This window comes from Elaeis guineensis, chromosome 6 (assembly GCF_000442705.2).
Source record: "Elaeis guineensis isolate ETL-2024a chromosome 6, EG11, whole genome shotgun sequence".
Classification (NCBI taxonomy): Eukaryota; Viridiplantae; Streptophyta; class Magnoliopsida; order Arecales; family Arecaceae; genus Elaeis; species Elaeis guineensis.
In genome coordinates, this window is record NC_025998.2 from 91,549,492 (window position 1) to 91,573,911 (window position 24,420).

Genomic DNA, 24,420 nt, shown 5'->3' on the forward strand with positions numbered 1-24,420 from the left:
CGGACTTCCATTTTGCTCATGTTAGGACGAGGTTCTCCTCCTGTTCCTAACATGACCATGGGAGCACTCAAGGGCCGTTATATGGGCCTCTCCCCCGATCCGATCTTAAAATAATCGGACTTTCATTTTGCTCATGTTAGGATGAGGTTCTCCTCCTGTTCCTAACATGACCATGGGGGCACTCAAGGACCGTTATATGGGCCTCTCCCCCGATCCGATCTTAAAATAGTCGGACTTCCATTTTGCTCATGTTAGGATGAGGTTCTCCTCCTGTTCCTAACATGACCATGGGGGCACTCAAGGGCCGTTATATGGGCCTCTCCTTCAATCCGATCTTAAAATAATCAGACTTCCATTTTGCTCATGTTAGGATGAGGTTCTCCTCCTGTTCCTAACATGACCATGAGGGCACTCAAGGGCCGTTATATGGGTCTCTCCCTCGATCCGATCTTAAAATAATCAGACTTCCATTTTGCTCATGTTAAGACGAGATTCTCCTCCTGTTCCTAACATGACCTTGTTTTAATTGTTTGAAGGGGTTATCCCCAATCGTATCAAGTCCATGCCAAAAGGAAAAGACATGCAAAGTCGAAAGGAATTTTGATTCAAAGCAAAGTCGTGAGTAGTACATTTACAAGTTTCTCGAGTTTCATGGTCGTGGAAGGTCTGCTCCTCTTTGAGGCCCGCCGGTGATGGAGTCGATGGTCCCGATTGGAAGCCAATCTCCGGGCTGCTCCTCCCTCCTTGGCGGTTCAGGTTGCGGCAGGGCCCTTGGCCGATCTTCTCTACCCTCAGGCCGGCATCGAATGAACCTATCGAGTCGATCTCGCCGGATGAGCTCCTCGATCTCGTCTCGGAGCTGGATGCATTCCTCCGTGTCGTGGCTGTGGTCGCGATGGTAGAGACAGAACTTGTTGGGGTTGCACTTTTCGGGGTGTGTGCGCATCCTCTCTGGCCTAGGGAGCTGCTCTCTGACCTCTATCAGTACCTGGGTCTTCGAGGCATTGAGGGGGGCATAGTTGCGGAATCTTTCTAGTGGAGAACTCCATCGAACTCTGTGGTCCGGACTTCTCTGCCTACGTACCCGGAGAGGAGTATGGATACGCTTGTGCCCAGGAGGAGTTCGAGAACGTGGCCAAGCTTCTCTCGGCCCTTTTTTGACTGCGGGCTTACTCGAGTCTCTCGCCTGCCGCTCTCTCGCAGTCTCCTTATCCTTCATTTTGAAGGCTTCTTCCGCTCGGGCGTACCCTTCAGCCCGAGCCAACAGATCAGCAAAATTTTTGGGGTACTTCTTTTCCAGGAAGAATAAAAGGTCATTCTTCTGAAGGCCGCCCTTCAGAGCGGCCATTGCTACCGATTGGTCCAAATTTCGGACCTCCAGTGCTGCGACATTGAAACAGTTGATGTAGGCCCGAATGGACTCCCCCTCCCTCTGCTTGATATTGATGAGGGATTTCGAACCCTTCTGGGGGCGCCGGCTGCTGACAAAATGGGCCACAAATTGGTGGCTCATCTGATCGAAGGAAAAGATGGTACCCGACTTCAGCACCGAGTATCAGTTTCTCGTCGCTCCCTTCAAGGTGGATGGGAAGGCTCGGCATAGAATGGCATCGGGTGCGCCATGAAGCAGCATCATCGTCCGGAAGGCCTCCAGATGATCAACCGGGTCCGAAGTCCCATCGTAGCTTTCGAACTGGGGGAGTTTGAAGTTTGGCGGGATCGGTTCCTGCATGATCATTTGAGAAAAGGGAGGGTCAGTGCAAATATCCTCACCATAAGCGGGGGGAGCATGGCGGAGTTCTTCGATCCACCGGTTCATCTCCTGGAGCCTCCGGTCCAGGAAATCCTCTCGACTTCGGGTCTCGAGGGTCCTCTGGCAGAATGGAGGTAGAGATCTTCCAGGGGTGGAGTCATGATCCGACTGAGGGCTCTCCACCCTCGGGTTCATCTTCCCAGGAAAGAAGGGGTGGCTGGCCCAAGTGGCCTGCCCTACCGTCGGATTCTGGTGTTCCGGTGACACTCTTTCCAGGCGCACTGATGCCTGCGGCTGCTGCTACTGCTGCATGGCCTGCACAGCTTCAGTGAGGCCTCTGACATGCTGCGCCAATAGATCAAATTGCTCCACACCGATCGTCATTGCCGGAGGAGGAGGAGGAGGTTGGGAAACTGGAGGTGAGGCCGGAGCCTGAGATCTAGCCGCGGAGGCCGTGGATCATCGCGTGGATGCCTTGCGGGGAGGCATCGGGCAAAGACCAAGTGGAGAAAGGAGGAGAGGGTGCCGGAAAAGATGCCCGGGGGCAGTCCCGTTGAGCGCTCCTTTAAGAACAAGGGTACTGCGAAGACACAGGGCCCTTCCTCTAGCGCCAATCCTGTTGGTGTAAAAATCTGCCTGCACCGGAGAAGCTGGAGTTATGGGGGTCGCGGTCGCCGTCGGGACCTGCAAAAGAAGTCTAAACCGGAGGTGGGGTTGCTCCGGCAAGACCCTCCGACGCTCAAGTCAGTTCTCTGCCTCAACAAGAATGGAGTGCTCGAACGGAAATTTTAGCAGAGTTTTTGAGATAAAAAATAGAGCTTAGAGAATAACGTATCTGGGGTCTCCCTTTTATAGGCGGAGGGAGCAACAGACTGATAGCGATGTTTGTAACCGTCTGGCAGTGGGCTGCCCAGGAGTTTGTTGCGAAGAGTAGTGGAGTGGACCCGTGGCTATCACCGGGGCGTGCCACGTGGAGTCTGCCACGGGGAGCGGAGCGGCGTCCGTTGTCGCGGCTTGCCAGAGAATGGAAGAATCGCGCGATTTCCGTCACAGGAAGTGGAGCAGGATCGTGGCCATTATTGTGGCCTGCCAGGGAGTGATGGAGCCGCATGGAATCCGTCACAAGAAGTAAAGCAGTGCTGTGGTCGTTATTGCGGCCTACCAGGGGGTCCAGGCCTATCGGTCGGAGTTCGGCTGGGGTGTCTGGTGGAGAGAGGTGGCTAGCCACCCGTCTGAGAGGAGCTCGGAGTTTGGCTCTCGCAGGAGTTCGGATGGAGTCTTCCTTCAGTCAAAATCGGGGGTGAAGTCCGGCTCCCGTAGGAGTCCGGGCGGAGTCTTCCTGTAAGCGAAGTCGTGGGTGGAGCCCGGCTCCCATAGGAGTCCGGGCGAAGTCCTTGTGCAGCCGAAATTGGGAACGAGGCCCGGCTCTCGTAGGAGCCTGGGCGAAGTCTTCCCGCAGCTGGAGCTGGAGACGAGATCTGGCTCCCGTAGGAGCCCGGGCGAAGTCTACCTGCAACTGGAGCTGGGGACGAGATCTAGCTCCCGTAGGAGCCCGGGTGAAGTCTACCTGCAATCAAAGTCAGGGGCAAAGTCCGACTCCCTTAAGAGTCCGGACGAAGTTTACCAACAATCAGGGTCGAGGACGGAGCCCGGCTCCCGTAGGAGTCCGGGCGAAGCCTTTCCGCAGTCGAGGTCGGGGACGAGATCCAACTCCCGTAGGAGTCCGGGCTGAGTCTACCTGCAATCAAAGTCAGGGGTGAAGTCCCGCTCTCTTAGGAGTCCGGACGAAGTTTACCAGCAATCGGGGTCGAGGACGGAGCCCGGCTCCCGTAGGAGTCCGGACGAAGCCTTTCTGCAGTCTAGGTCAGGGATGAGATCCAGCTCCCGTAGGAATCCGGGCTAAGTCTACCTGCAATCAAAGTCAGGGATGAAGTCCGGCTCCCTTAAGAGTCCGGACGAAGTTTACCTGTAAGCGAAGTCGTAGGTGGAGCCTGGCTCCCGTAGGAGTTCGGGTGAAGCCTTTCCGCAGTCGAGGTCGGGGACGAGATCCGGCTCCCGTAGGAGTCCGGACGAAGTTTATCAGCAATCAGGGTCGAGGATGGAGCCTAGCTCTCGTAGGAGTCCAGGCGAAGCCTTTCCGCAGTCGAAGTCGGGGATGAGATCCGACTCCCGTAGGAGTCCGGGCTGAGTCTACCTGCAATCAAAGTCAGGGGTGAAGTTCGGCTCCCTTAGAAGTCCGGACGAAGTTTATCAGCAATCGGGGTTGAGGATGGAGCCCGGCTCCCGTAGGAGTCCGGACGAAGCCTTTTCGCGGTCAAAGTCGGGGACGAGATCTGACTCTCGTAGGAGTCCGGGCTGAGTCTACCTGCAATCAAAGTCAGGGATGAAGTCCGGCTCCCTTAGGAGTCCGGACAAAGTTTACCCGTAAGCAAAGTCGTGGGTGGAGCTCGGCTCCCGTAGGAGTCCGGGTGAAGCCTTTCCGCAGTCGAGGTCGGAGACGAGATCCGGCTCCCGTAGGAGTCCGGACGAAGTTTATCAGCAATTGGGGTCGAGGATGGAGCCCGGCTCCCGTAGGAGTCCGGGCGAAGCCTTTCTGCAGTCGAAGTCGGGGACGAGATCCGGTTCCCGTAGGAGTCCGGACTGAAATCTGGTAGTTGTAGGAATCTACCGTTGGAGAAGTTCAGCCGTTGGCGAAGTCCGGGGTAGTTCGGATTGGAGTTGAACCTGGCTGGAAGAAGTCTGGAAGGGATTCGGGGAGCAGCTGATAGTCGTAGAAAGTCGGCTGGCGGCAGAGCTTAGTGAGCACTTAGGGCGGTTTAATAGATAACTGGGGGAACTCATATTGAAGGAGCTCGGGTGGTGTAGTGGGAGTTCGTCTGTCGGGGGAATTCAGTCAGCGTTGTGGGAATCCGGCTGTTGGAGAAGTCCGGAGAGATACCATCTACGGTCGAAAGTCGAAGGAGTCTTGGAAGGGTCAATCCCGTTAAGAGCTTTGGCTGAGGGTATTTTATACCCAACAGTTTTCATTTGAATTCAAAATTTGATTTGAATTCAAATGTGCAATTACTCATCTTTATCCTCTCACGTGGATAGACGTTTGACATTATTTTAAAAGGAGGAGAAGAGTGGGGCGTGTGCAACAAAAATTTTGGAGAGAAAATCTGAGCGTGAGGAATCCTTGTGTGCAAGGTGAAGGTCTATATCCTTCCGAGAGAAAAAGAAAGAAAAGAAAGAAAAAGTGTGCGCAGGGTTTCAGTGAGTTCTTCAGGATTTCAGTCTGGAGTTCGGGAAGTGAGAAGGTGAGCTACGAGTGTCGTGAGCCCACCAAATTTCAGAGAGATCTTTAACATCCTCTCAAGCATGTCTGCTGACGATCTGGAGTGTTCGAAGAATCGGTAGACATCGATCGAAGGAGTTCGATCAGCATTGGCCGTCGAAAGGGCTCTACAACGAGCTAGCACTTGTGAGGAGTCGATCAGACCAAGAGCTTCGTGTGGACGATCCGTAGAGGCCAGACACGCTGTGTGGCTGCATCGTGATGATCAGACTCTCTCGACGGTGATCAGATTGCGGCGATCTACTATCCGCACAAAGGTATTGTGTTCTGAATACATTACAGTAAAATGTTTACTGTTCAAATTTAAATTTCAAATTTAAATGCATGCATGCTATATATCATATTTAGATCCTAGTGTAGGATAAATTCATGTTAATTAATTAGATTAATTAATATTTTTTCATAATAAAATCATAATTTTGAAAAAGTTTTAAAATTATCATTTTACCCCTGCACTGAATTTCTCCACAGCTAAAGAGACGAATGTGGAACCAGATTCGTTGGGGGCATCACTGCAGGAAGCGCTGATGGGGCCATCGAGAAATCCAATAGTTGCACCACTGAAGGAGATGTAAGGGCAGCCAGAGCAAACTGTGGCACCGTTGAGGGAGGCACTAGAACAGTCTAGACTGTTTGAACGGCAGTCATCAAGTTTTGGATCTGCTGGAAAAGTAGGCTGAATTGATCCATCGTGACCAGCGCTGGCTGGGCTGGTGGAGGAGTCTCAATTGTTGGTTGCTGCACCCGACTACTGGCTTGGCTCTCCGTCCGGTGAGAGGTGGCGGCATTGGAGAGCCGAGATGATGTTCATTTTGGAGGCATAATGAAAATTACGTCATTTGTCTATCTGTTGCTGCTCGATTTGGTCGAGGTCGGAGAGAAGGTGACTGAGCCTCCCGTAGAGATGCTGGCATTGGAGTGACCTGCAAAACAAATCCAAATTGAAGGTTTTCACTCCAATGAGGATCCTCTGATGCTCAAGCCAGATTCAAAGAATAATAGGAACAGCAACGAGTTCTCTAAGAGGGATTGATTGGCTTACTTTAGTCCTCGGGGCTTTGATTGCTTATATAGAAGGCTATCGAATAGCTGCTCAAACAGCCATGAGATCATGTGATCCCGAGATTACAGGACCGTTGAACATACCATTACGAGCGAGATATTTCAATCCTCAATTGCTCCCACGAGATTAGGAGAGTTGGTTAAGCCTGAGACTATCCACTCAGAGTGGATAGCTGTCACGCATATTATGAAGTGAGTCGGCTGTGATAACAGGGACGCCCACAAACTACGGCATTAACCTATCGAGACAACGGAGTGCGCCGGACAGACCCTGTGACAGACTAGACATAAGCTGCTCTTCACTGTATATGGCTCTGCTCTTAAGTCAGTGGTCTTGATAATAGCTTGAAGATCTGAGACGTCTCATGGTTGGCACAGCGATCCGACATACTCACAGTAACCACGATAACAATATATATATAATACACATACATAACATAGACATATATATATATATATATATATATATATATATATATATATATATATATATATATATATATATATATATATATATATATATAACACACACGCACCCCAAACACCCCCCCCCCCCCCCCCACCCCCCAATCCAAGAAAACTCTCGCTGTTCATTGTTTGCTTGCTATTGGGATATACTTACGTATGTAAATACACAGACATATGCATGCATGTATGAAGACAATGATGGGCAATTCCTGGCCACCGGAGTAGTCCTGGGGACACCATTTCACCACAGTGCTAAGCACCGATCTTTTCCTTATAGTTTCAGGAAAGAGACTTGGATTTAACTTGCACATGTGTGGGGAGCGATGAGGGGGGAGAATTGTGGGCCCAGGGACCCACACTTGCATGGAGTTTTCTTCATCACAAGGAGGACGTCAGCTTCCAAGGTTCCAACCGGAGACAGTTGTATGTGTTGCCGTATGTTCAAAAAGAACTAAATGGGAACAAAAATAAGCAAGAAACAGGATTGCTGACCTTCACACCATACCCACCTCTAGGATCGCTGCTTTACATGTGGGCACTTAGGAAAACAGACAGGTGTGTGCACAAAGTTCATTCTTTTCGCGGTTGGTTTTTCTTTTGATGACACTTGGGTCTCAAGGTAACAATGAGTTATACCAAATTGGCTTCCAATGAAAGTTAAATTGTATTGAGAAGAAGTAAAATTTGCTCAATTTAAACCATATGTTGCCAAGGTTTGATGATTCCTGATATGTCTACTACTGTTGATGCATGTGATGGCTATGGTGGAATCAACCTCTACAACCATTAGAACTCATTATAAATTGTTCTAGACTAGGTGACCACGAGGGCGTGTGTTTAGTCTCACATTAATTATTCAACAAGAAGATTTTGGATAATTATATAAGACGAAAGAATCTAAGTAGTATCTTCTAGCTAGTTATACCAAATTGGCTTCCAATGAAAGTTAAATTGTATTGAGAAGAAGTAAAATTTGCTCAATTTAAACCATATATTGCCAAGGTTTGATGATTCCTAATGTGTCTACTATTGTTGATGCATGTGATGGCTATGGTGGAATCAACCTCTACAACCATTAGAACTCATTATAAATTGTTCTACACTAGGTAACCACGAGGGCGTGTGTTTAGTCCCACATTGATTATTCAACAAGAAGATTTCAGATAATTATATAAGACGAAAGAATCTAAGTAGTATCTTCTGGCTAGTTTTTTTTTTTAAGTGAGATTCTGGATTATTACATGATCATTTATAGATTTATAGCTAATTTGGCGCAAAACTATCAGCCCATTTTATAAGCTACCTAATTAGGGAGCAATGTGCAAATCAAAAATGAACTCTTTAAGCTTTTTGAATGAGAGTTTTGTTACAAGACTCCATTTGTCTTATCTGTTTGCTATAGATTAAATATATGGCAATATGTCTTGAAAATGACTTCAATATTAATGACATACAAAAGTGCCAGTTTATAAAATTTTATCAATTTTTTTTTTTATAAAAATGATGGACAACTAGATGCATCATTATCAAGTCCTAGAATGAGAACATTATTTTAGAGGAACATCTCCCTCCATTTCATCCAAGATAAATCTTGGGAGATTCCTTCAACAATGGAAAGGACTTGGGCCTCCCTCATCAATACATGGTGGTGGATGGACCACTAGATTTAAAATGAATCCCTCCATCTTTGTTTGACACAATGTAAGTTGTTATTGGACCACTAGGTTTGGTGCAATTACCATAAAATACTGTTGGTACCCTCTTGTACAATTGGTGAAAGGATTCTCAATCTTAAAAGACCAAGTTGGCAAGCGACAAAGGGGCAGGTTGCTATTTTAACCCTCACAGTGTCAGGGTGGTGACAAATTGTTTCTTTCTTCGTTGTCTTGTAAGATAAATCCCTTTGAGATTGGAGACATGCAATAACATTCTGGCCTACAAACTTCCGAAGGTAAGATTACTCCAAATTGATGTTCTTGTAATCGAATTAGGGCATGAGAGATCAGAAACTTTTTCTCTCTTTCTCCTTTTTCTTTCCTTCAGTTTTTTCTTTGAGTAGATTAGAAGCATGGCAGGAAAATGTACTGATATTTCCTGGTCCATAAAATTTGGATAATCTATTTGATGTTTTTTCCATTATTTTGACATGATGCCATTGTTTTCAGATTTCATCAGGAACCCCACCTGTTACATCCAGTAATTCAATCATAAAATCTTCAGGTTAAAATAAAAATGCTGCCGCCTGCCCCTGATAGTTATCTGTCTATGTAAATAGGATGCATTTGGCTTTATATTCGCATAACTGATACATTATGTGATTTAACCCTGACAAAAGGGTAACCTTTGGGCGGGCCAGGTGGCTGGTGGCAGGAAAAAAACTTGAAGTTATTTCATGATCAGCTGCTAAATGGTATTAGCACCATCAGGAATTAATAATCCCTCAGTGGCTTAAGCTGATAGATGGATTGCTTCGGACACTTAATTTTGTTTAAGAAATATAAATGTGATTGCCTACGATAGTGTGACTATTTAATAGGATGGTGAATGAAAGTTAGAACATTAGCTATAGACAGATGAGTGGGGTGTCAAGAATACCATGAAGTGCATAAGACCTAATATTATAGGAATGGATTTCTGGTGTACAATTTAGCGAGAGAGTGGCACCCACAGCAAGCCGGGAGCTACTTATTGAGCAGTGGAAATGACTAACATCATGATCAAGGACTTGGCTTTGATAGGTATTGTAGCCACTCTTCAGGCACCCCTTTTCTCATCTTCAGCATTTTTGCAGCACTTGATGTTAAGGGGATGGTGAATATGTTGAAGTCCTTGGGGGCCTGCCATAGCAATTTTTCTAATCAGTGAGAAGATATCTATGGAAGTTTGTTTACTGAGGAGACACGATGATGCATGTGGATTGTTAGCTCAAACCTTTGGGATCTTGATCAACTTCATGTTTGCTTCCTCGAGAGTTTTCTTACCCTTCCTTGAGTTGCATTTTGCACATGCCGTAACCTGAGAGTGAGAAGAGTTGAAACAATGCATATGCAATAAACATTTTTGTTCTAACATGATGTCCATAGGATTTAAACACTTAATAATCAGAAATGGACAATGCAATTTAGATGATATCCTAGGTGACGTCTTTGAATCATAATCTAACCCTCATCAAGTGGTTTATGTATGAAACTAACTATTTGAGTCAGCATTATATGCATGTGAATCAGCTGTAACACACATTTTAGATGGGATAGGCATCTAGCACCCTTAGTTGCCATCCAGTAATACCTCGATTCAACCCAAATCAGATTGGGTTCAAATAAACCATGTGATTGGACTTTTTGCACTAAGCCATGGACGACCTCCTTTTTTAGTAAAACTGATTTTTTTTTAAATTTTTTTTATGAAGTCACACATCATCTGCTATTAAAATATCTTTTCTAGCCTTCAGAAACATATAAACATCTTTCCTGCTTTAAGCTCCTTGGACTAACAAAGAGAGTTAAAGATTGTAAGTTTGAAACCAAGAGTGACATATGTAATCTTTAAAGATGTTGAAAAGAACTCATTTTGGATTTTTCCTACATGATACGGTCTCACAGCAGGGCTACGTTCTCTCAATTTTCAGCAATTGCATAAATGTCAAGTTGGCTATTGATTGATGCTTTTAAGTCATTTGAACACTTATGCCCTAAACTACTAAATTTATTTTCATATAAGTCAGGAAAGGGTTGTTGGTCATTTCTTTGTGAGTAAAGAGATTGGTGGAGATGCTGGAGCATGATTTCTCAAGATTACAGATCCCTAGTTTCTATATTTTTTCTTAGTCTCAACCTTATCTCTCAGCATATATAAAGTATTATAATCTACATTGTTTGTAAGCATGTAGCTCAGCGGTACATACTCTCCATATAAGCAAGAGGTTGGGGGTTTGAAACTTGTCAGGTGTCATCCCTCAAGTGTTTCGGCCCACATTTAAGTCATGTCTGCGAGCATTAGGCTCAGTTTACCCAAGTACCTATGCTAAGGCCTCGAATGGGTGGGTGGCCATCAGCCTCCTTTATCTCAGAAAAAAAATTACAATTTATGATGCAAATAGGTCTTTCCAAATTAAAATTGTCTAGACATTCCCAAATTTGTTTGTCAACATATCAAATATACATCGTAGCACATGCACATTTAGCAAGTTAGGATACTTCATTCTTTGTGTGCATCATTACCTGGATTACATAAAATATAAAATCTATATATGGTATATTTACATATATTTTATTTGTGATCTCGTTCATGGAGTGATAGTCATATGCAACTGGAAATCCTGGATTTAGGCCTTAAGCAGATAATGCAATCACTCCAACATGTGATCTTTAAGATGGCATAGGCATCCAGTGCCCTTAGTTGTTGTTCAGTAATATCCTTATTCAACCCAAATCAGACTGTTTGTTCATATATACCATTTGATTGGACTTCGTGTGCTAAGTCATGGACCATGTCTTTTTAGTTTTTGGTAAAACTGATTCTTTTTATGAAGTTACACATCGTCTACTGTTAAAACGTCTTTTCTCGCATTTAGAAACATATAAACATCTTGTTATGCTTTAAGGTACTCAGACTAATAAAAGAGAGTCAAGGCTTGTAAATTTGAAACCTAGAGTGAAATATGTGATCTTTAAAGATGTCGGAAAGAACTCATTTTGGATTTTTCTCACATGATACGGTTTCAGAGGACCATGTACCCTCAATTTTTAGCAATTGCATCAACATCAAGTTGACCTTTCTATTGATCAATGCTTTTCATTCATTTGATCACTTATGACCTAAACTACAAAATTTATCTTCATACAAGTCGTGAAAGAGTTTTAGGTCATTTCTTTTCAAGTAAAGTGATTGATGGAGATGCTGGAGTGGGATTTCTCAAGATTATTGACCCTGAGTTTTTATACTTTTTCTTAGTCTCAACCTTATCTCTCAGCATATGTAGAGTATTACAATCTATATTGTCTATGAGCTTGTAGCTCAGTGGTACATACTCCCCTTATAAGAAAGATGTTGGGGGTTTGAAACTTGCGAGGTGTTATCCCTCAAGTATTTCAGGCCACATTGAAGTCCTGGTTCAGCAAGCATTAGGCACAGTTTGCCCAGGTACCTAGGCTAAGGCCTGGAAGGAGTGGGATGGCTTTCGCCTCCTCTCTCTCAGATAAAAAATGTTACAATTTATGATGCAAAAGGTCTTTCCATATCAAAATTGAGTAAACGTTCCCAAATTTGTCTGTCAACATATTAAATATACTTGATAGCACACGCACATTTAGCATGTTAGCATACTTCATCCTTTGTGTGCATCATTATACGGAATTATGGATTACATAATATATAAAACCTATATCTGGCATATATACATGTATTTTTAGTATGATCTTGCCCATGGAGTGATAATCTGTAGCTGGAAATCCTGGATTTAGGCCTTAAGAAGATAATCCAATCACTCCAACATGTGATCTTGAGTTTCATGGCAGATTGTGGTTGGTCACATATAACAGCACTAATGGGAAGAATTTGGCCAGCCAAAGCCGAACTATCACTCATCTCTTGTAACTACTGATGAGCTCATAGCATATATTCCCTCTAAAAGGAGTATAAAAATAGCAACAAGCTGGGCACTTCTCAAACTGAACATGTGTTGGTTGTAGAATGAGGATCGGTTGATTTGCTAATCCCAAACACCTCTTATAGTAGGCTCTGATGGCCACCAGGTGGCTAAGACAGTGGCCTACAACCCTCAGTCAAAGAACATACACAAAGCACAACTCAAACAATCGACTGCTGCCCTCAAAGAGAACCACTCAAGCTCTTTTATTCCAATTCACTTAGTTATAAATGATCAGGTGGCCCTCCTTTTCTAGAATTAAGGCATGAGCTGTAAGAAGCAATATCAAAGAGCTAATACAACTTAAAACTCCATGTAGTAACGTCTATATTTTAGCTTGAATAAGTCTCAAACTTCCTTTTTAATACACTAATTTTTGAACTTACATAGAACAAATGCTTCAAACCTAATTGCAAAGTTCTTCACCATATTTAGAAAGTTAGTTTCATTTTCTTAAATATTGGTCAAGTCAAAGTTAGGTTTCCAAAGGACAGTTTGGCATCACTTTTATTTCTTATTTCCGATTTTAAAAACGAAGTTACTAAAATCGAGACAAAGAATGTTTGGTATTATTGTTTTATTTTCTTTTATTTTTTGTTTTTTAAAGGCAACTTTCATTATTTCTAGAAAAAATAAAAGTAAGAAATCATTACTTTCAATATTTTCCTAAGGTCCTGTTTTGCATCACTTTTAGTTGGCAGGTTCTAGATGGTGGTCTTCTAGATCCTAGGGTTCGAACTACTATTCTTTTTGAGTTTTCACCCCCCAATGGATTGGCAGACTGAGTGAGCGGATGACCTTTCGGAGGAGTATCTACAGCACATTGTAAGTGCAAATCAGAGAGATTGGATACATCACTTGGACATTGCCCAATTCTGTTATAACCTCCAGAAGAGCAAGTCTTCACATCATTTGAGATTGTGATGGGGAGGCAACCCCTTGCCCATATGGCATGGAGACAAGCAAAAACCATATGAAACACTAGTCATTGCAAATTTCTAGGAGAAATCCAACATAGTAAGGGCGCTTTTGGAGAAGGCAATGAGGTGGTTGAAGAAGTGGGGCAACAACAGATGAAGGCCTTCAGAGTTCAAGGGGAAGATGATCATGGTCAAGCTTCAACACCAAAAATTCAAGCTGTTTAGAAAGGTGCATGATGGGCTAATTTGAGCTGAAGACAGTGGACAAAGCCACTTAAAAGAAACAACTCCTAGCCAACCTCAAAATCCACTCCGTCTTCCATGTGAGTTGCTTGAAGCCTAATCATGAAGGAGGACATTGACAACCCTATTTTTCTTGTAGCCTTAGGTAAAAATCTTGCCATGTGCCAATCGATTAATGCATATGCTGAATGCTTGATCTTGTGCACCCACTCAAATCCAATGGCTTGCTAAACTGGTGGAAGTCTTACATGTCATTCTTCTGAATGGCTCAGATCTATCCTCCATAGCATATCTCCATGATCCATCCTACAATGCTTCTTAAAAAGTAAGGGCTCTAGAATCTTTGCACATGGATTTCTCTTAGGCTTCTCATTTCAATTGCAGTATTAGAGGAGGGATTGGGAGAGGGAGACAGAGCAGGGTTTTCACAGCTTGAGGTCTTTTTTCTAATCTCAAGGGTGTGGGGCTCCACGACTCCTCCACCCTCCCTCTCCCTGCTCCCTCGACCATGCAATATCTCTGGCATATCCTTCCATATCCCATAGTATTTTTCCAAAAAGGGCCTTAAGATGATATAGGGCATGTTTGGCAAAATCCTGCTGGATTTAGCAAGATAGCTGGAGAAGGGTATCACAAGGAGAAGGAAGTGAGTGAGCACGAGAGATGAGAAAAAAGACCCGTCATCCTCCATTGATCCTGCCCCATGACACCCTGCACAGGCTGCATTCTCCTTCTTCCTCTTCTGTTCTCTCCATTCCGCCCCTCTTTCTGTCCCATCTTGCTAGATCCCACTGGATCTGGTATTTTTTTTCAAAACAAACCCTTAATGAATTTCATCATGGGATAAATTTCCTAAATTAGCACTATTTCATAAAATTATCATATATAGAAAAGGTGCTCTCCATGTTGCACAAGGAAAATCTAATTATTGTAAATGTTTCAAGCTTGAGATAAGTTAACAAATAGGATGATTAATCTTAAGATCATATACTATGCATTGCTATATAACAAGCACGAAACCAGTTCATATAGTTAGTAGAACATTATATCCAGAATATTTAGGTTTGATTTTAACAGAAAGACTGACAATTAAATTTTGATGGAATAGAATTCTTTATATGACTATGTTTTTGCTGAAAGAAATGTTTTACAGGTTTTACTAATAACAAATTTTTACCACAATATCTTAGCTACTTCCAGAAACCTATGTATAATGAAAATATAATGTACTATGCCTGCCAAAAAGAAAAAATATGGTGTACCATCTAGTGTTCAAAGTTAACATCTGATTACAAAGTATTGACCATTTGAAAAATTCCCAACTATTGCTTCAGGGAAAATCACCTGCTTTTTGAGTACAGTAGGAATACATCGATCAATTAGAATAAATCAATAAATACCTTGAAGGGTTATCTAAGAAACAAGCACATTATACCTAAATTCAATGATTTTCCAATGGTTAAATCCTGGCAATTGCAATTAGTAACATACCAGATTTTCCCATGTCCATTCACCACCTTTTGAAATTGGTAAAACATGGTCAATAGTCAAATTCTCACGAGAAGAACAATATCTGTTAACAACAACAGGCATTTGTTAGTTCTGAGTGACAGACCCTGACATATCCATGTGGGTTGGTTTTTATTTTTCAAACAACAGTCCATCTTTAGGAATTGTTTATCTAAAGGAAAAGATAAGGAGTCAACTAAAATTCTTAAGCTTTGAAAAGAATATTGATCATCACCATCTTAAGCAAAACAAACCAGATTTAATTACAAGAAACAAACAGTAATATTAGACACAAAACTCACAAAACCTTATCAGCAGAACAAGGAAACGTCAACAAAGCAAGTACATAAGAGGCTCTAGGTGTTCATCCTGTTTAAAGGGACAAATTATAATTAGAATTCCCATTAACATATACCAAGATACTGAGTTTAAGCACTAGTTTAGGTATTAATAGCCAACTCCATACAGATAGGGCTAGGCCTGTTGGTAGTGTTATAACCGAGGGCTTAAGCTTTTGAAATAGCAGACATTAGCAGAGTGAAAGAAGAGGCAAAAGAAACTATATCAGGATAAGGTTGTCAATGCCTGCCGAGCTTTGAACAAATAGATTAAAATATAGATGGTGGTCAGTACAAAAATGACAGTCCAAGACAGCAAAGAGGTAATTGAGAGTGAAGATTACAAATGAAGACTAATTGTCAGGAAGTTTAAGTTAAATGGGAACAGTAAATTATCCAGACAATTTTAAGAGGGTAGTAATGGATATCAAGCAAATGCAGTCTTAAGCAAATAAATTCAGCCACACTGTATTAAAGTATTAAATGACAGCAATGCTAAATAGAGAGAAAACATAAAAACTCCACAGCAGAAAAACAAAAAAATAAGAAACCAAAGTACAGGACAAGCCATCAAGTTGTCTATTAGGTTTTACAGAAGTTTAAAACTTGGAGTTGAAGAGAGATTGATCAAACTAGGGTTCCAGTTGTTGCTCTAGTTGTTAACACTGGGTGCATAAGAATAGAGTAGACTTATCGGATATTGTTATGATTAAGTTATTAGACTTTAAATAGTATCTAACAGAGAAGCAAACAAAAACTATATGAGGATGTTAATCAGTGAAATCATGCTTTTTTCTCTTCCTATTTTTGTGGATAGATTGCAGGTTAAATTTTACCACCGTCAGGTACAGCAAAGAGGCAGGCTGAGGTCATCATCTCAAGCAAGAAAAAATGTGCAGTAATTTGAGTTAAAATGAGAATGGTGCAATCTGATAATGACGATATAAGGGTCTTCAGATGAATGCTATTAACAAACAGTGAAATCTTAAAAGGGCAGAGGGATTTTTTTTTTTTTTGGGGTGGGGGGTGATGGAAGAGAGATGCCATAAGGTTCTAATTGGACATCTGATTCCTCATGGATTCTTCTTTCATCCAGTTGTATAAGATAGAATGAATCTCACAAATATATATTTTCTTAATAAGTGACATATTAGGGGCTACCTGTCACAAGGAAGCTCTTTGGTAAACAGCATTTCAAACCTGTGCCATTTTCTCAAATCAGACCACTGTTATCACCCATATCTAGAATTGATGGCATAAAATGAGGTTGTCCCAGAGCAGTGGTAAGAATGTCTACTAATTGATCTCCAGTCCTAATATAAGCTGTTCATGTCTCGTAGTCACCTTTCTAATGTAGCTACTACTTCTTTTACCTTTCTAATCAAGCTACAATTTTCCTCAATGTTCCATCATGTCATTGAACACGATGTTACTTTTAGATGAATGGGTACCTGCTTCTTTTGAACATCTTCATTTGACTACTAATGAAAAAAAGCTTTTTCAATCAATGTCTTCCATCAAACTCATGTAATATGAGTGATGACAATATGCTGTGTCTACGTAACACATTTGGCTCCAATTTACTGCTTTTGCACCTCCCATATCACCAGATTTACCCCTATAGATCTATGGTATCTAAAATTTGGGATACTGTCAAAAGTAGTGTCAAGAAATAACTAGTTCTACTTCGATCGCATTAAAATTCTTCCTTTAAATTCATCTAAAATTTCATGAAGTATCAGAAGAGTCTTCACTCCTGTCACTAGATAATTCTCTTCTGCTCTTCTTTGTATTTGTTATAATTTTTTCTTTGCAAGTGGTTATCCAATATTGTATAAAGTTAGCTGTCCTGCAACAAGTGCATATTTTTACAACAATTTCTCCTATCAACAAATATTTAACCGAAGTAACGATCAGTGAGAACGCTGATACATTCTGTAGGTTTGGATCTTCTTCTTGCTTGAACAAAAAAGGGTGCAATAAAAAATAATGATACTATGCTAAACTGCTCCAAAAAGAAATTCTCCTGCTATACTGCTGCTAAACATCCTTAATTGCATCATAAGGATCAGAAAATATCTCCCCAGGAGAACGAAGATTCATGCGACATGTTCACAAATAAGAAACTTGGGAAGTTATATCATATTGTTGTCACTTTTCCCTTATTGTCAAAAAAGTGATTCTCTTCATCAATTATTTAATCTTTACAAAAAGGCTTGTTTTGACATGAACACCACCAAAGAGTTTATGATCATCAATATTATGAACCCTCAACTTTGACATCATAGAATAGTTCACCCACATAATCATCCCACATAAAAGTTCTCTTTCAATCAATTTCATGAAGGTGGAAGAAGATAATGTGAATCATCAATCATATATTCCTTTCATGTTGCTGCCAGGTCTCTTAAAATTTCTTTCTCCTACAGGCAATCAAGGCCAATATTGGGATCTCATTTGCAAAGTACAACTCTAATACAATACAAAGCATCAGAAATCCTAATTTCCTGATATAAATATGTTGACATCACCATATACCTCAACATGGATGGTGCAAGTCTGCCTTGATCCAGTCCATGCATCAGCAACAATACCACATCATGGTAGGAGAAGATTTCCGAGTGTGAACCTTGGCACAATGGTAAGGTTACTCCATTATGACCTGGTTGTCATGGACTTGAAACATAGAAAGTCTTTTTACATGCAAGGGTAACATTGTGCACATTTGACCCATCTCATCCCCTACAATGGCAAAAGCCTCATGCATTAGACCACCCTATTTTATGGTAGAAGAAGATTTCCCAAGCACTACATTAACTGCATAACAAACTCAATTAAACAGTTTCTTCAAATTTTGGACTGCTTACATGATTCCTTCTCAATACAAATTAATAATCCCTTAAGCATGACAAAACAAACTTCTTATGCATGAATTTCCAAGTCCATTGAGGAAAATTATTTGAGAAACTTTCCTCCGCAGTCAAGCCTGCCCCTTTTTCAGGTTCTCAACCTAGGCCAACAAGGTTGGACCATCATCCATGTGACTGTAGGCATGCACAGTATCAGTTGGGATGCAAATGCCTCATAATTGCTGTATTCAGTTGAAGGATTGATGATATGTAAAGTCTATGTCATGTAAAATGTGTCATTCCTTTTCAGATGAACTTCCTAAGTTATATAGAACTCAACCCCCTTATAATAGCTGCAAATGTCCTCCAAATTAGCTTTATCAGAAAAAATCAAGCACCTTTATATTGTGTTATTTGGGAATTTGGCTACATGACCACGAACAGTTGCAGCTCTCTATTTACCAGTGTGTCAAAGAAGCACTTACTGACAAGTGTAAGAATCCCTATAAAAAATGCTTTTACGACTAAGATTATGTTTGATTCTTCTTCTCTTGACAACCTGCAGCAAATTTGGGACCTGTAAAGAGGACAAACAGCACATTATGGAGTTGAGAAGTAAATTATATATGAACCCTTCTTAAATAGTTATTAGAAGGAAGATTGCATACCCTCAAGACTGCAGGAATGTAGAAGGACCCCTGAGGAGAAGAAACTGTCTGATCATAATATTCTAAAACATCAGCCTGTGAATTGAAACAAAGGATGTTATAAGCTTCTCTCTTTCTATCTTTCTTTTCTTTTGATAAAAGGATGTTTTAAGAAGTTAACTGCATGTAAAACATATAAAGGAAGATAGATGAAACGATCAGATTTAGAGGTGGATGTATATCCTTAAAAATTGTTTTTGCTGGAAAGATGTAAAAGGAATTCACCACAGCACAGCTTGACATTGAGCTGAAAGTTGGGCATCATAAAGGTTCTATCCTCATACTTCAAGTAGCAATATAAACAATGATTACTTGCATATCAATCTACCTTCTCCATAAATTCCAGACAGATTGCACGCTTCCAGCAAACAACATTGATAGGCCTAGACAGCAAGATTACAGTTAGATCCAAATGCCAACTAAACATGCACTTTAGTGGCTATCTGTTATCATTTCTTACCAATTAACTAACTGACTGATACTCGTAACAAATAAACGACCAGCAGTGCAGGGACTCTGGAACAACAATATGGACTTACCAAGGAACCACATAATACTATATGCTGCAGATAACAGCTACTAAAGATGCTAGGACAATAAATGTAGGTGTAATCTGAGAACAATGTAAAAATAGAAAAAAATGAAAACATTGACAAAAGAAAAAAAATGCTGGTAAGCTGTCTACATGTAGCATGATGTCTCTTTCTTACATGAATCCTTTTCATTCCATTTCATATGGGACTTAAGTGGAAGCATACTTTGATTCATATACTTTCCCTAGTTTACCATGAGTTTTAACTGTTTCGGTGCATGTAAGATTTTCTTATACATCTTTTCCCGAACTTAAGCGTTCTGACTTGGCATCAGCATTCAGAAATCGGTCCGTATTCTCCAAGCAAGCCTGCTGCTGTTTTTGATTTATCATCACATTCCTTTTTTCTTTAGCTTCCCAGTAAACTCCTAACCGTGAAAATTATTTGTTGGCAACTCCCACAATCTACCCTCAGATGTTGGTCTTCCTAGATCCGACTCCTCCTGCTTGTGGTATGCCTTTACTAAAATTATTCCACGTTTTACTAATATGACAATAAAGACAATTCTCATACCAGAAGACCTTGTCTCGGATATGAAATTAATGATCAGTAGGATGAACAAAAAGTGGTTCTGGTCGATGTAAAAAGATTGTTGATTATCATCAGATGTGAACCCCAATTTGCTTGCTTGATAAAGTGTAATAAATGACAGAGCAAAAGCAAACCTCAAAAATTACATGAGGAATATGAATACAAGAATCACATTAAGAATATGTAATTGCACTAGAAGCCAATTTAAGAAACAGAAAGCTTGGATCACATAAACAAGAATTTTTTTTAAAAAAAATTGGGAAGTTCTTTTTTTTTTTTTTTGTTTTTTTACCGCGGATTCACCAATACTTTGGCAAGTTTATTTCTTTTGATCAAATAAAAGAATAACAAGAATTGGTCACTGACCTATAAGAGATGTCTAACACCAATCCTCTGAAATAGGATAGCTCATCCCTCACAAACTCCTCCTCGTCCTCGTCCTCCTCCTTCTCCTCCTCATAATCATCATCATCATCATCATCACCATTCAAACACTTCTCAGCCTTGAAGCTGCCGGACTTCTTATTCCCCAGAGACCAAACCCTGCCAGGCCCAAGGGTCTTCACCCCTCTGCTCCACCTGTGGATCCCAAGAGGGCTCTCAAGAAGCCCCCTTCCCCCACCAACCCCGACCCGAACCGAGTCTCTCAGTTCCCACCAATAAGAAGCGCCGTCCCCCTTGAAGAGCAGCCTGAGGTTCCCCTGGGCTGCGAACTTGGCCATGGGGGGCTCTCTCTCACTTCCACGGAATGAAACAAGTGATTTCTCTCGCGGGCGGAGTTCTTATTTGCGAAGGAGTCTGGTTTCTTGAGGCTTCCAAGGGATTGTCGGTGGGAGACTCCTCGAGGTTGAGTGTTAGACCTGATAGAGGCTTTCATCTGGAGTGTGGGAATTGCTGAGGCTTTACAGCCACATGTTCATCTGCCCCAAGGAATATCTCCCTCCAAGACTCCCCTCCGTCTCTTCGTCTCCTCGTTGATACTCGGCAATCCTGAAGAGAGTATTTCAGTCTCTGAAAACAAACGAAATAGGCTGAAATGGGGCCCATTCGGCAAATTTATGACAGATGCTTTGATCCGAAGTATTCACCTCCCTCCGCACGGATCCACGGTTGGATTCTGCAACGATCACTTCAAGATGTGTACAGATAGAGATGGAGGAAGGAGTTCGGAGCGGTCCGCCAATATCCCGAAATAAGACCGACCAATGATTGCTTTAAAAATTCGTTTGATATGTGGAGAGAATTTTTTTTTTAAAAAAAATAATTTTTTAAAAAAATATTTTATAAAAATATATTTTTTAAAAATAAAATTTTGATATATTTAATTGATCATGCGAAGATGATTTATTATAAAATAACTTATTATTTTTTTAAAAAAATTATGTAAAATATTTATTATATCCTTAGTAGATATAAAATCATATATTTTTACTCATAAACTTTATATAAATATTAATATTATATTTATATTAATATAAATATAATATTAATATATTATAATGTAACATTAGATCATAATAATTTATTATATAAATATAATACTAATATATTAATATTATATTAACATAATATGAATATTTTAATATAACAAAATTTATTAATATAGATATAAATATGATATTATATTAGTATAAATATTATATTAATATTTATAAAAATATTATATTAATATAAATATTAAAATAATATTAAAATATAATAAATATTAATATTATATTTATATAAATATTAAGATTATATTACTGTTGGGTATAAAATACCCACAGCCGAAATCCTCAGCGGAATCGACTACGAACAGAACAGCTCCGTCCGGACTCCTACGGGAGCCGAGCTCCACCTCCGACATCGACTACAGAACAGCTCCGCCCGGACTCCTATGGGAGCCGGGCTCCGCCTCCGACATCGACTACAGAACAGCTCCGTCCGGACTCCTACGGGAGCCGGGCTCCGCCTCCGACATCGGCTACAGAACAGCTCCGCCCGGACTCCTACGGGAGCCGGGCTCCGCCTCTGACATCGACTGCAGAACAGCTCCGCCCGGACTCCTACGGGAGCCGGGCTCCACCTCCGACTACAGAACAGCTCCGCCCGGACTCCTACGGGAGCCGGGCTCCACCTCCGACATCGACTGCAGAACAGCTCCGCCCGGACTCCTACGGGAGCCGGGCTCCGCCTCCGACATCGACTGCAGAACAGCTCCGTCCGGACTCCTACGGGAGCCGGGCTCTGCCTCCGACATCGACTGCAGAACAGCTCCGCTCGGACTCCTACGGGAGCCGGGCCCCGCCTCCGACATCAGCTACAGAACAGCTCCGCCCGGACTCCTACGGGAGCCGGGCCCCGCCTCCGACATCGACTACAGAACAGCTCCGCCCAGACTCCTACGGGAGCCGGGCTCCGCCTCCGACATCGACTGCAGAACAGCTCCGCCCGGACTCCTACGGGAGCCGGGCTCCGCCTCCGACATCGACTACAGAACAGCTCCTCCCGGACTCCTACGGGAGCCGGGCTCCGCCTCCGACATCGACTGCAGAACAGCTCCGCCCGGACTCCTACGGGAGCCGGGCCCCGCCTCCGACATCAGCTACAGAACAGCTTCGCCCGGACTCCTACGGGAGCCGGGCTCCGCCTCCGACATCGACTACAGAACAGCTCCGCCCGGACTCCTACGGGAGCCGGGCTCCGCCTCCGACATCGACTACAGAACAGCTCCGCCCGGACTCCTACGGGAGCCGGACTCCACCTCCGACATCGACTACAGAACAGCTCCGCCCGGACTCCTACGGGAGCCGGACTCCGCCTCCGACATCGACTGCAGAACAGCTCCGCCCGGACTCCTACGGGAGCCGGGCTCCGCCTCCGACATCGACTACAGAACAGCTCCGCCCGGACTCCTACGGGAGTCGAGCCCCGCCTCCGACATCAGCTACAGAACAGCTTCGCCCGGACTCCTACGGGAGCCGGGCTCCGCCTCCGACATCGACTACAGAACAGCTCCGCCCGGACTCCTACGGGAGCCGGGCTCCGCCTCCGACATCGACTACAGAACAGCTCCGCCCGGACTCCTGCGGGAGCCGGGCTCCGCCTCCGACGTCAACTACAGCACAGCTCCGCCCGGACTCCTACGGGAGCCGGGCTCCGCCTTTGACATCAACTACAGCACAGCTCCACCCGGACTCCTACGGGAGCCGGGCTCCGCTCTCAGTGTCAACTGCTGGTAAGCTCCGTCCGGACTCCCACGGGAGCCGAACTTCACCTTTAACTTTGTTTGCAGGGGACTCCGCCCGGACTCCTACGGGAGCCGGGTTCCGCGCGCGACTTCAGCTCCGGGAGGGTTCCGCCCGGACTCCCACAGAAGTCAGACTCCACCCACGACCCCAACCGCCAGGAGGACCTCTCCCGGACCTCTACAGAGGCCGGGCTCCGACCGCTGCCGAGCTTCAATCAACAGATCCGCGCCCCCTGGCAGGCCACCATAACGGCCACGATCCTGCTCCACTTCCTGTGGCGGATTCCGCGCAGCCCCATCATTCCCTGACAGGCCGCAGTAACCATCGCGGCTCTGCTCCACTCCCGATGGCGGATTCCGCACAGCTCCACTACCCCCTGGCAGGCCACCATAACGGCCACGAACCTGCTCCACCTCCTGCGATGGATACCGGGCGATTCTCCCATCCGCTGGCAAGTCACGACAACGGACGCTGCTCCACTCCTTGCAACAGATTCCACGTGGCGAGCTGCGGTGATGGCCACGATTCCGCTCCACTACCTCTCGCAATAAATTCCCCCTGACTACGGACGGCCCACGATCAAACGATTATAGACGTCGCCATCGATCCGTTACCTCCTCCGCCTATAAAAAGGGGGGATCCAGATACGTTATTCTCTAAGCTCATTTTCTTATCTCAAAACTCTGCTAAATTCTCCGTTCGAGCACTCCATTCTTGTTGAGGCAGAGAACTGACTTGAGCGTCGGAGGGTCTTGCCGGAGCAACCCCACCTCCAGTTTAGACTTCCTTTGCAGGTCCCGGCGGCGACCGCGGCTTCCCCGACTCCAGCTTTTCCGGCGCAAGCAGATTTTTGCACCAACAGGATTGGCGCTAGAGGAAGGGGTGTGTCTTCGCAGCACCCTTGTTCTTAAAGGAGTGTTCAACAGAGCCGTCTCCGACCGTCTCTCCGTCACCCACTCCTAACCTCCCTTCGCGAGATCGACATTCGATGCCTCCGCGCAAGGCGTCCACCCGACGGTCTACGGCCTCTGCGGCCAGATCTCAGGCTCCGACCTCCCCTCCAGTTTCTCAGCCTCCTCCTCCTCCCCCTCCGACGGCGGCGGTCGGCGCGGAGCAGTTTGACTTGCTGGCGCAGCAGGTCAAAGGCCTTATCGAAGCCGTACAAGCAATGCAGCAGCAGCAACCACAGGCGTCGGCGCATCCGGAGAGGGCATCTCCGGAATGCCAGAACCC

General features: G+C 43.6%; 1 protein-coding gene across 1 annotated transcript; it reads right to left on the bottom strand.

Annotated features, from left to right (window-relative positions):
- Positions 1-9,212: 9,212 nt before the first annotated feature.
- LOC105036289 (uncharacterized) lies at positions 9,213-20,944 on the bottom strand. Its single transcript, XM_010912052.4, has 7 exons — positions 20,324-20,944; positions 19,162-19,216; positions 18,795-18,869; positions 18,612-18,703; positions 14,922-15,003; positions 9,552-9,635; positions 9,213-9,457 (listed from the first exon to the last, which is right to left on the bottom strand). Exons 1-7 carry the CDS (start codon positions 20,677-20,679, stop codon positions 9,338-9,340), a joined length of 864 nt encoding a protein of 287 aa, XP_010910354.1. The 5' UTR covers positions 20,680-20,944; the 3' UTR covers positions 9,213-9,337.
- Between the last annotated feature and the right edge of the window lie 3,476 nt (positions 20,945-24,420).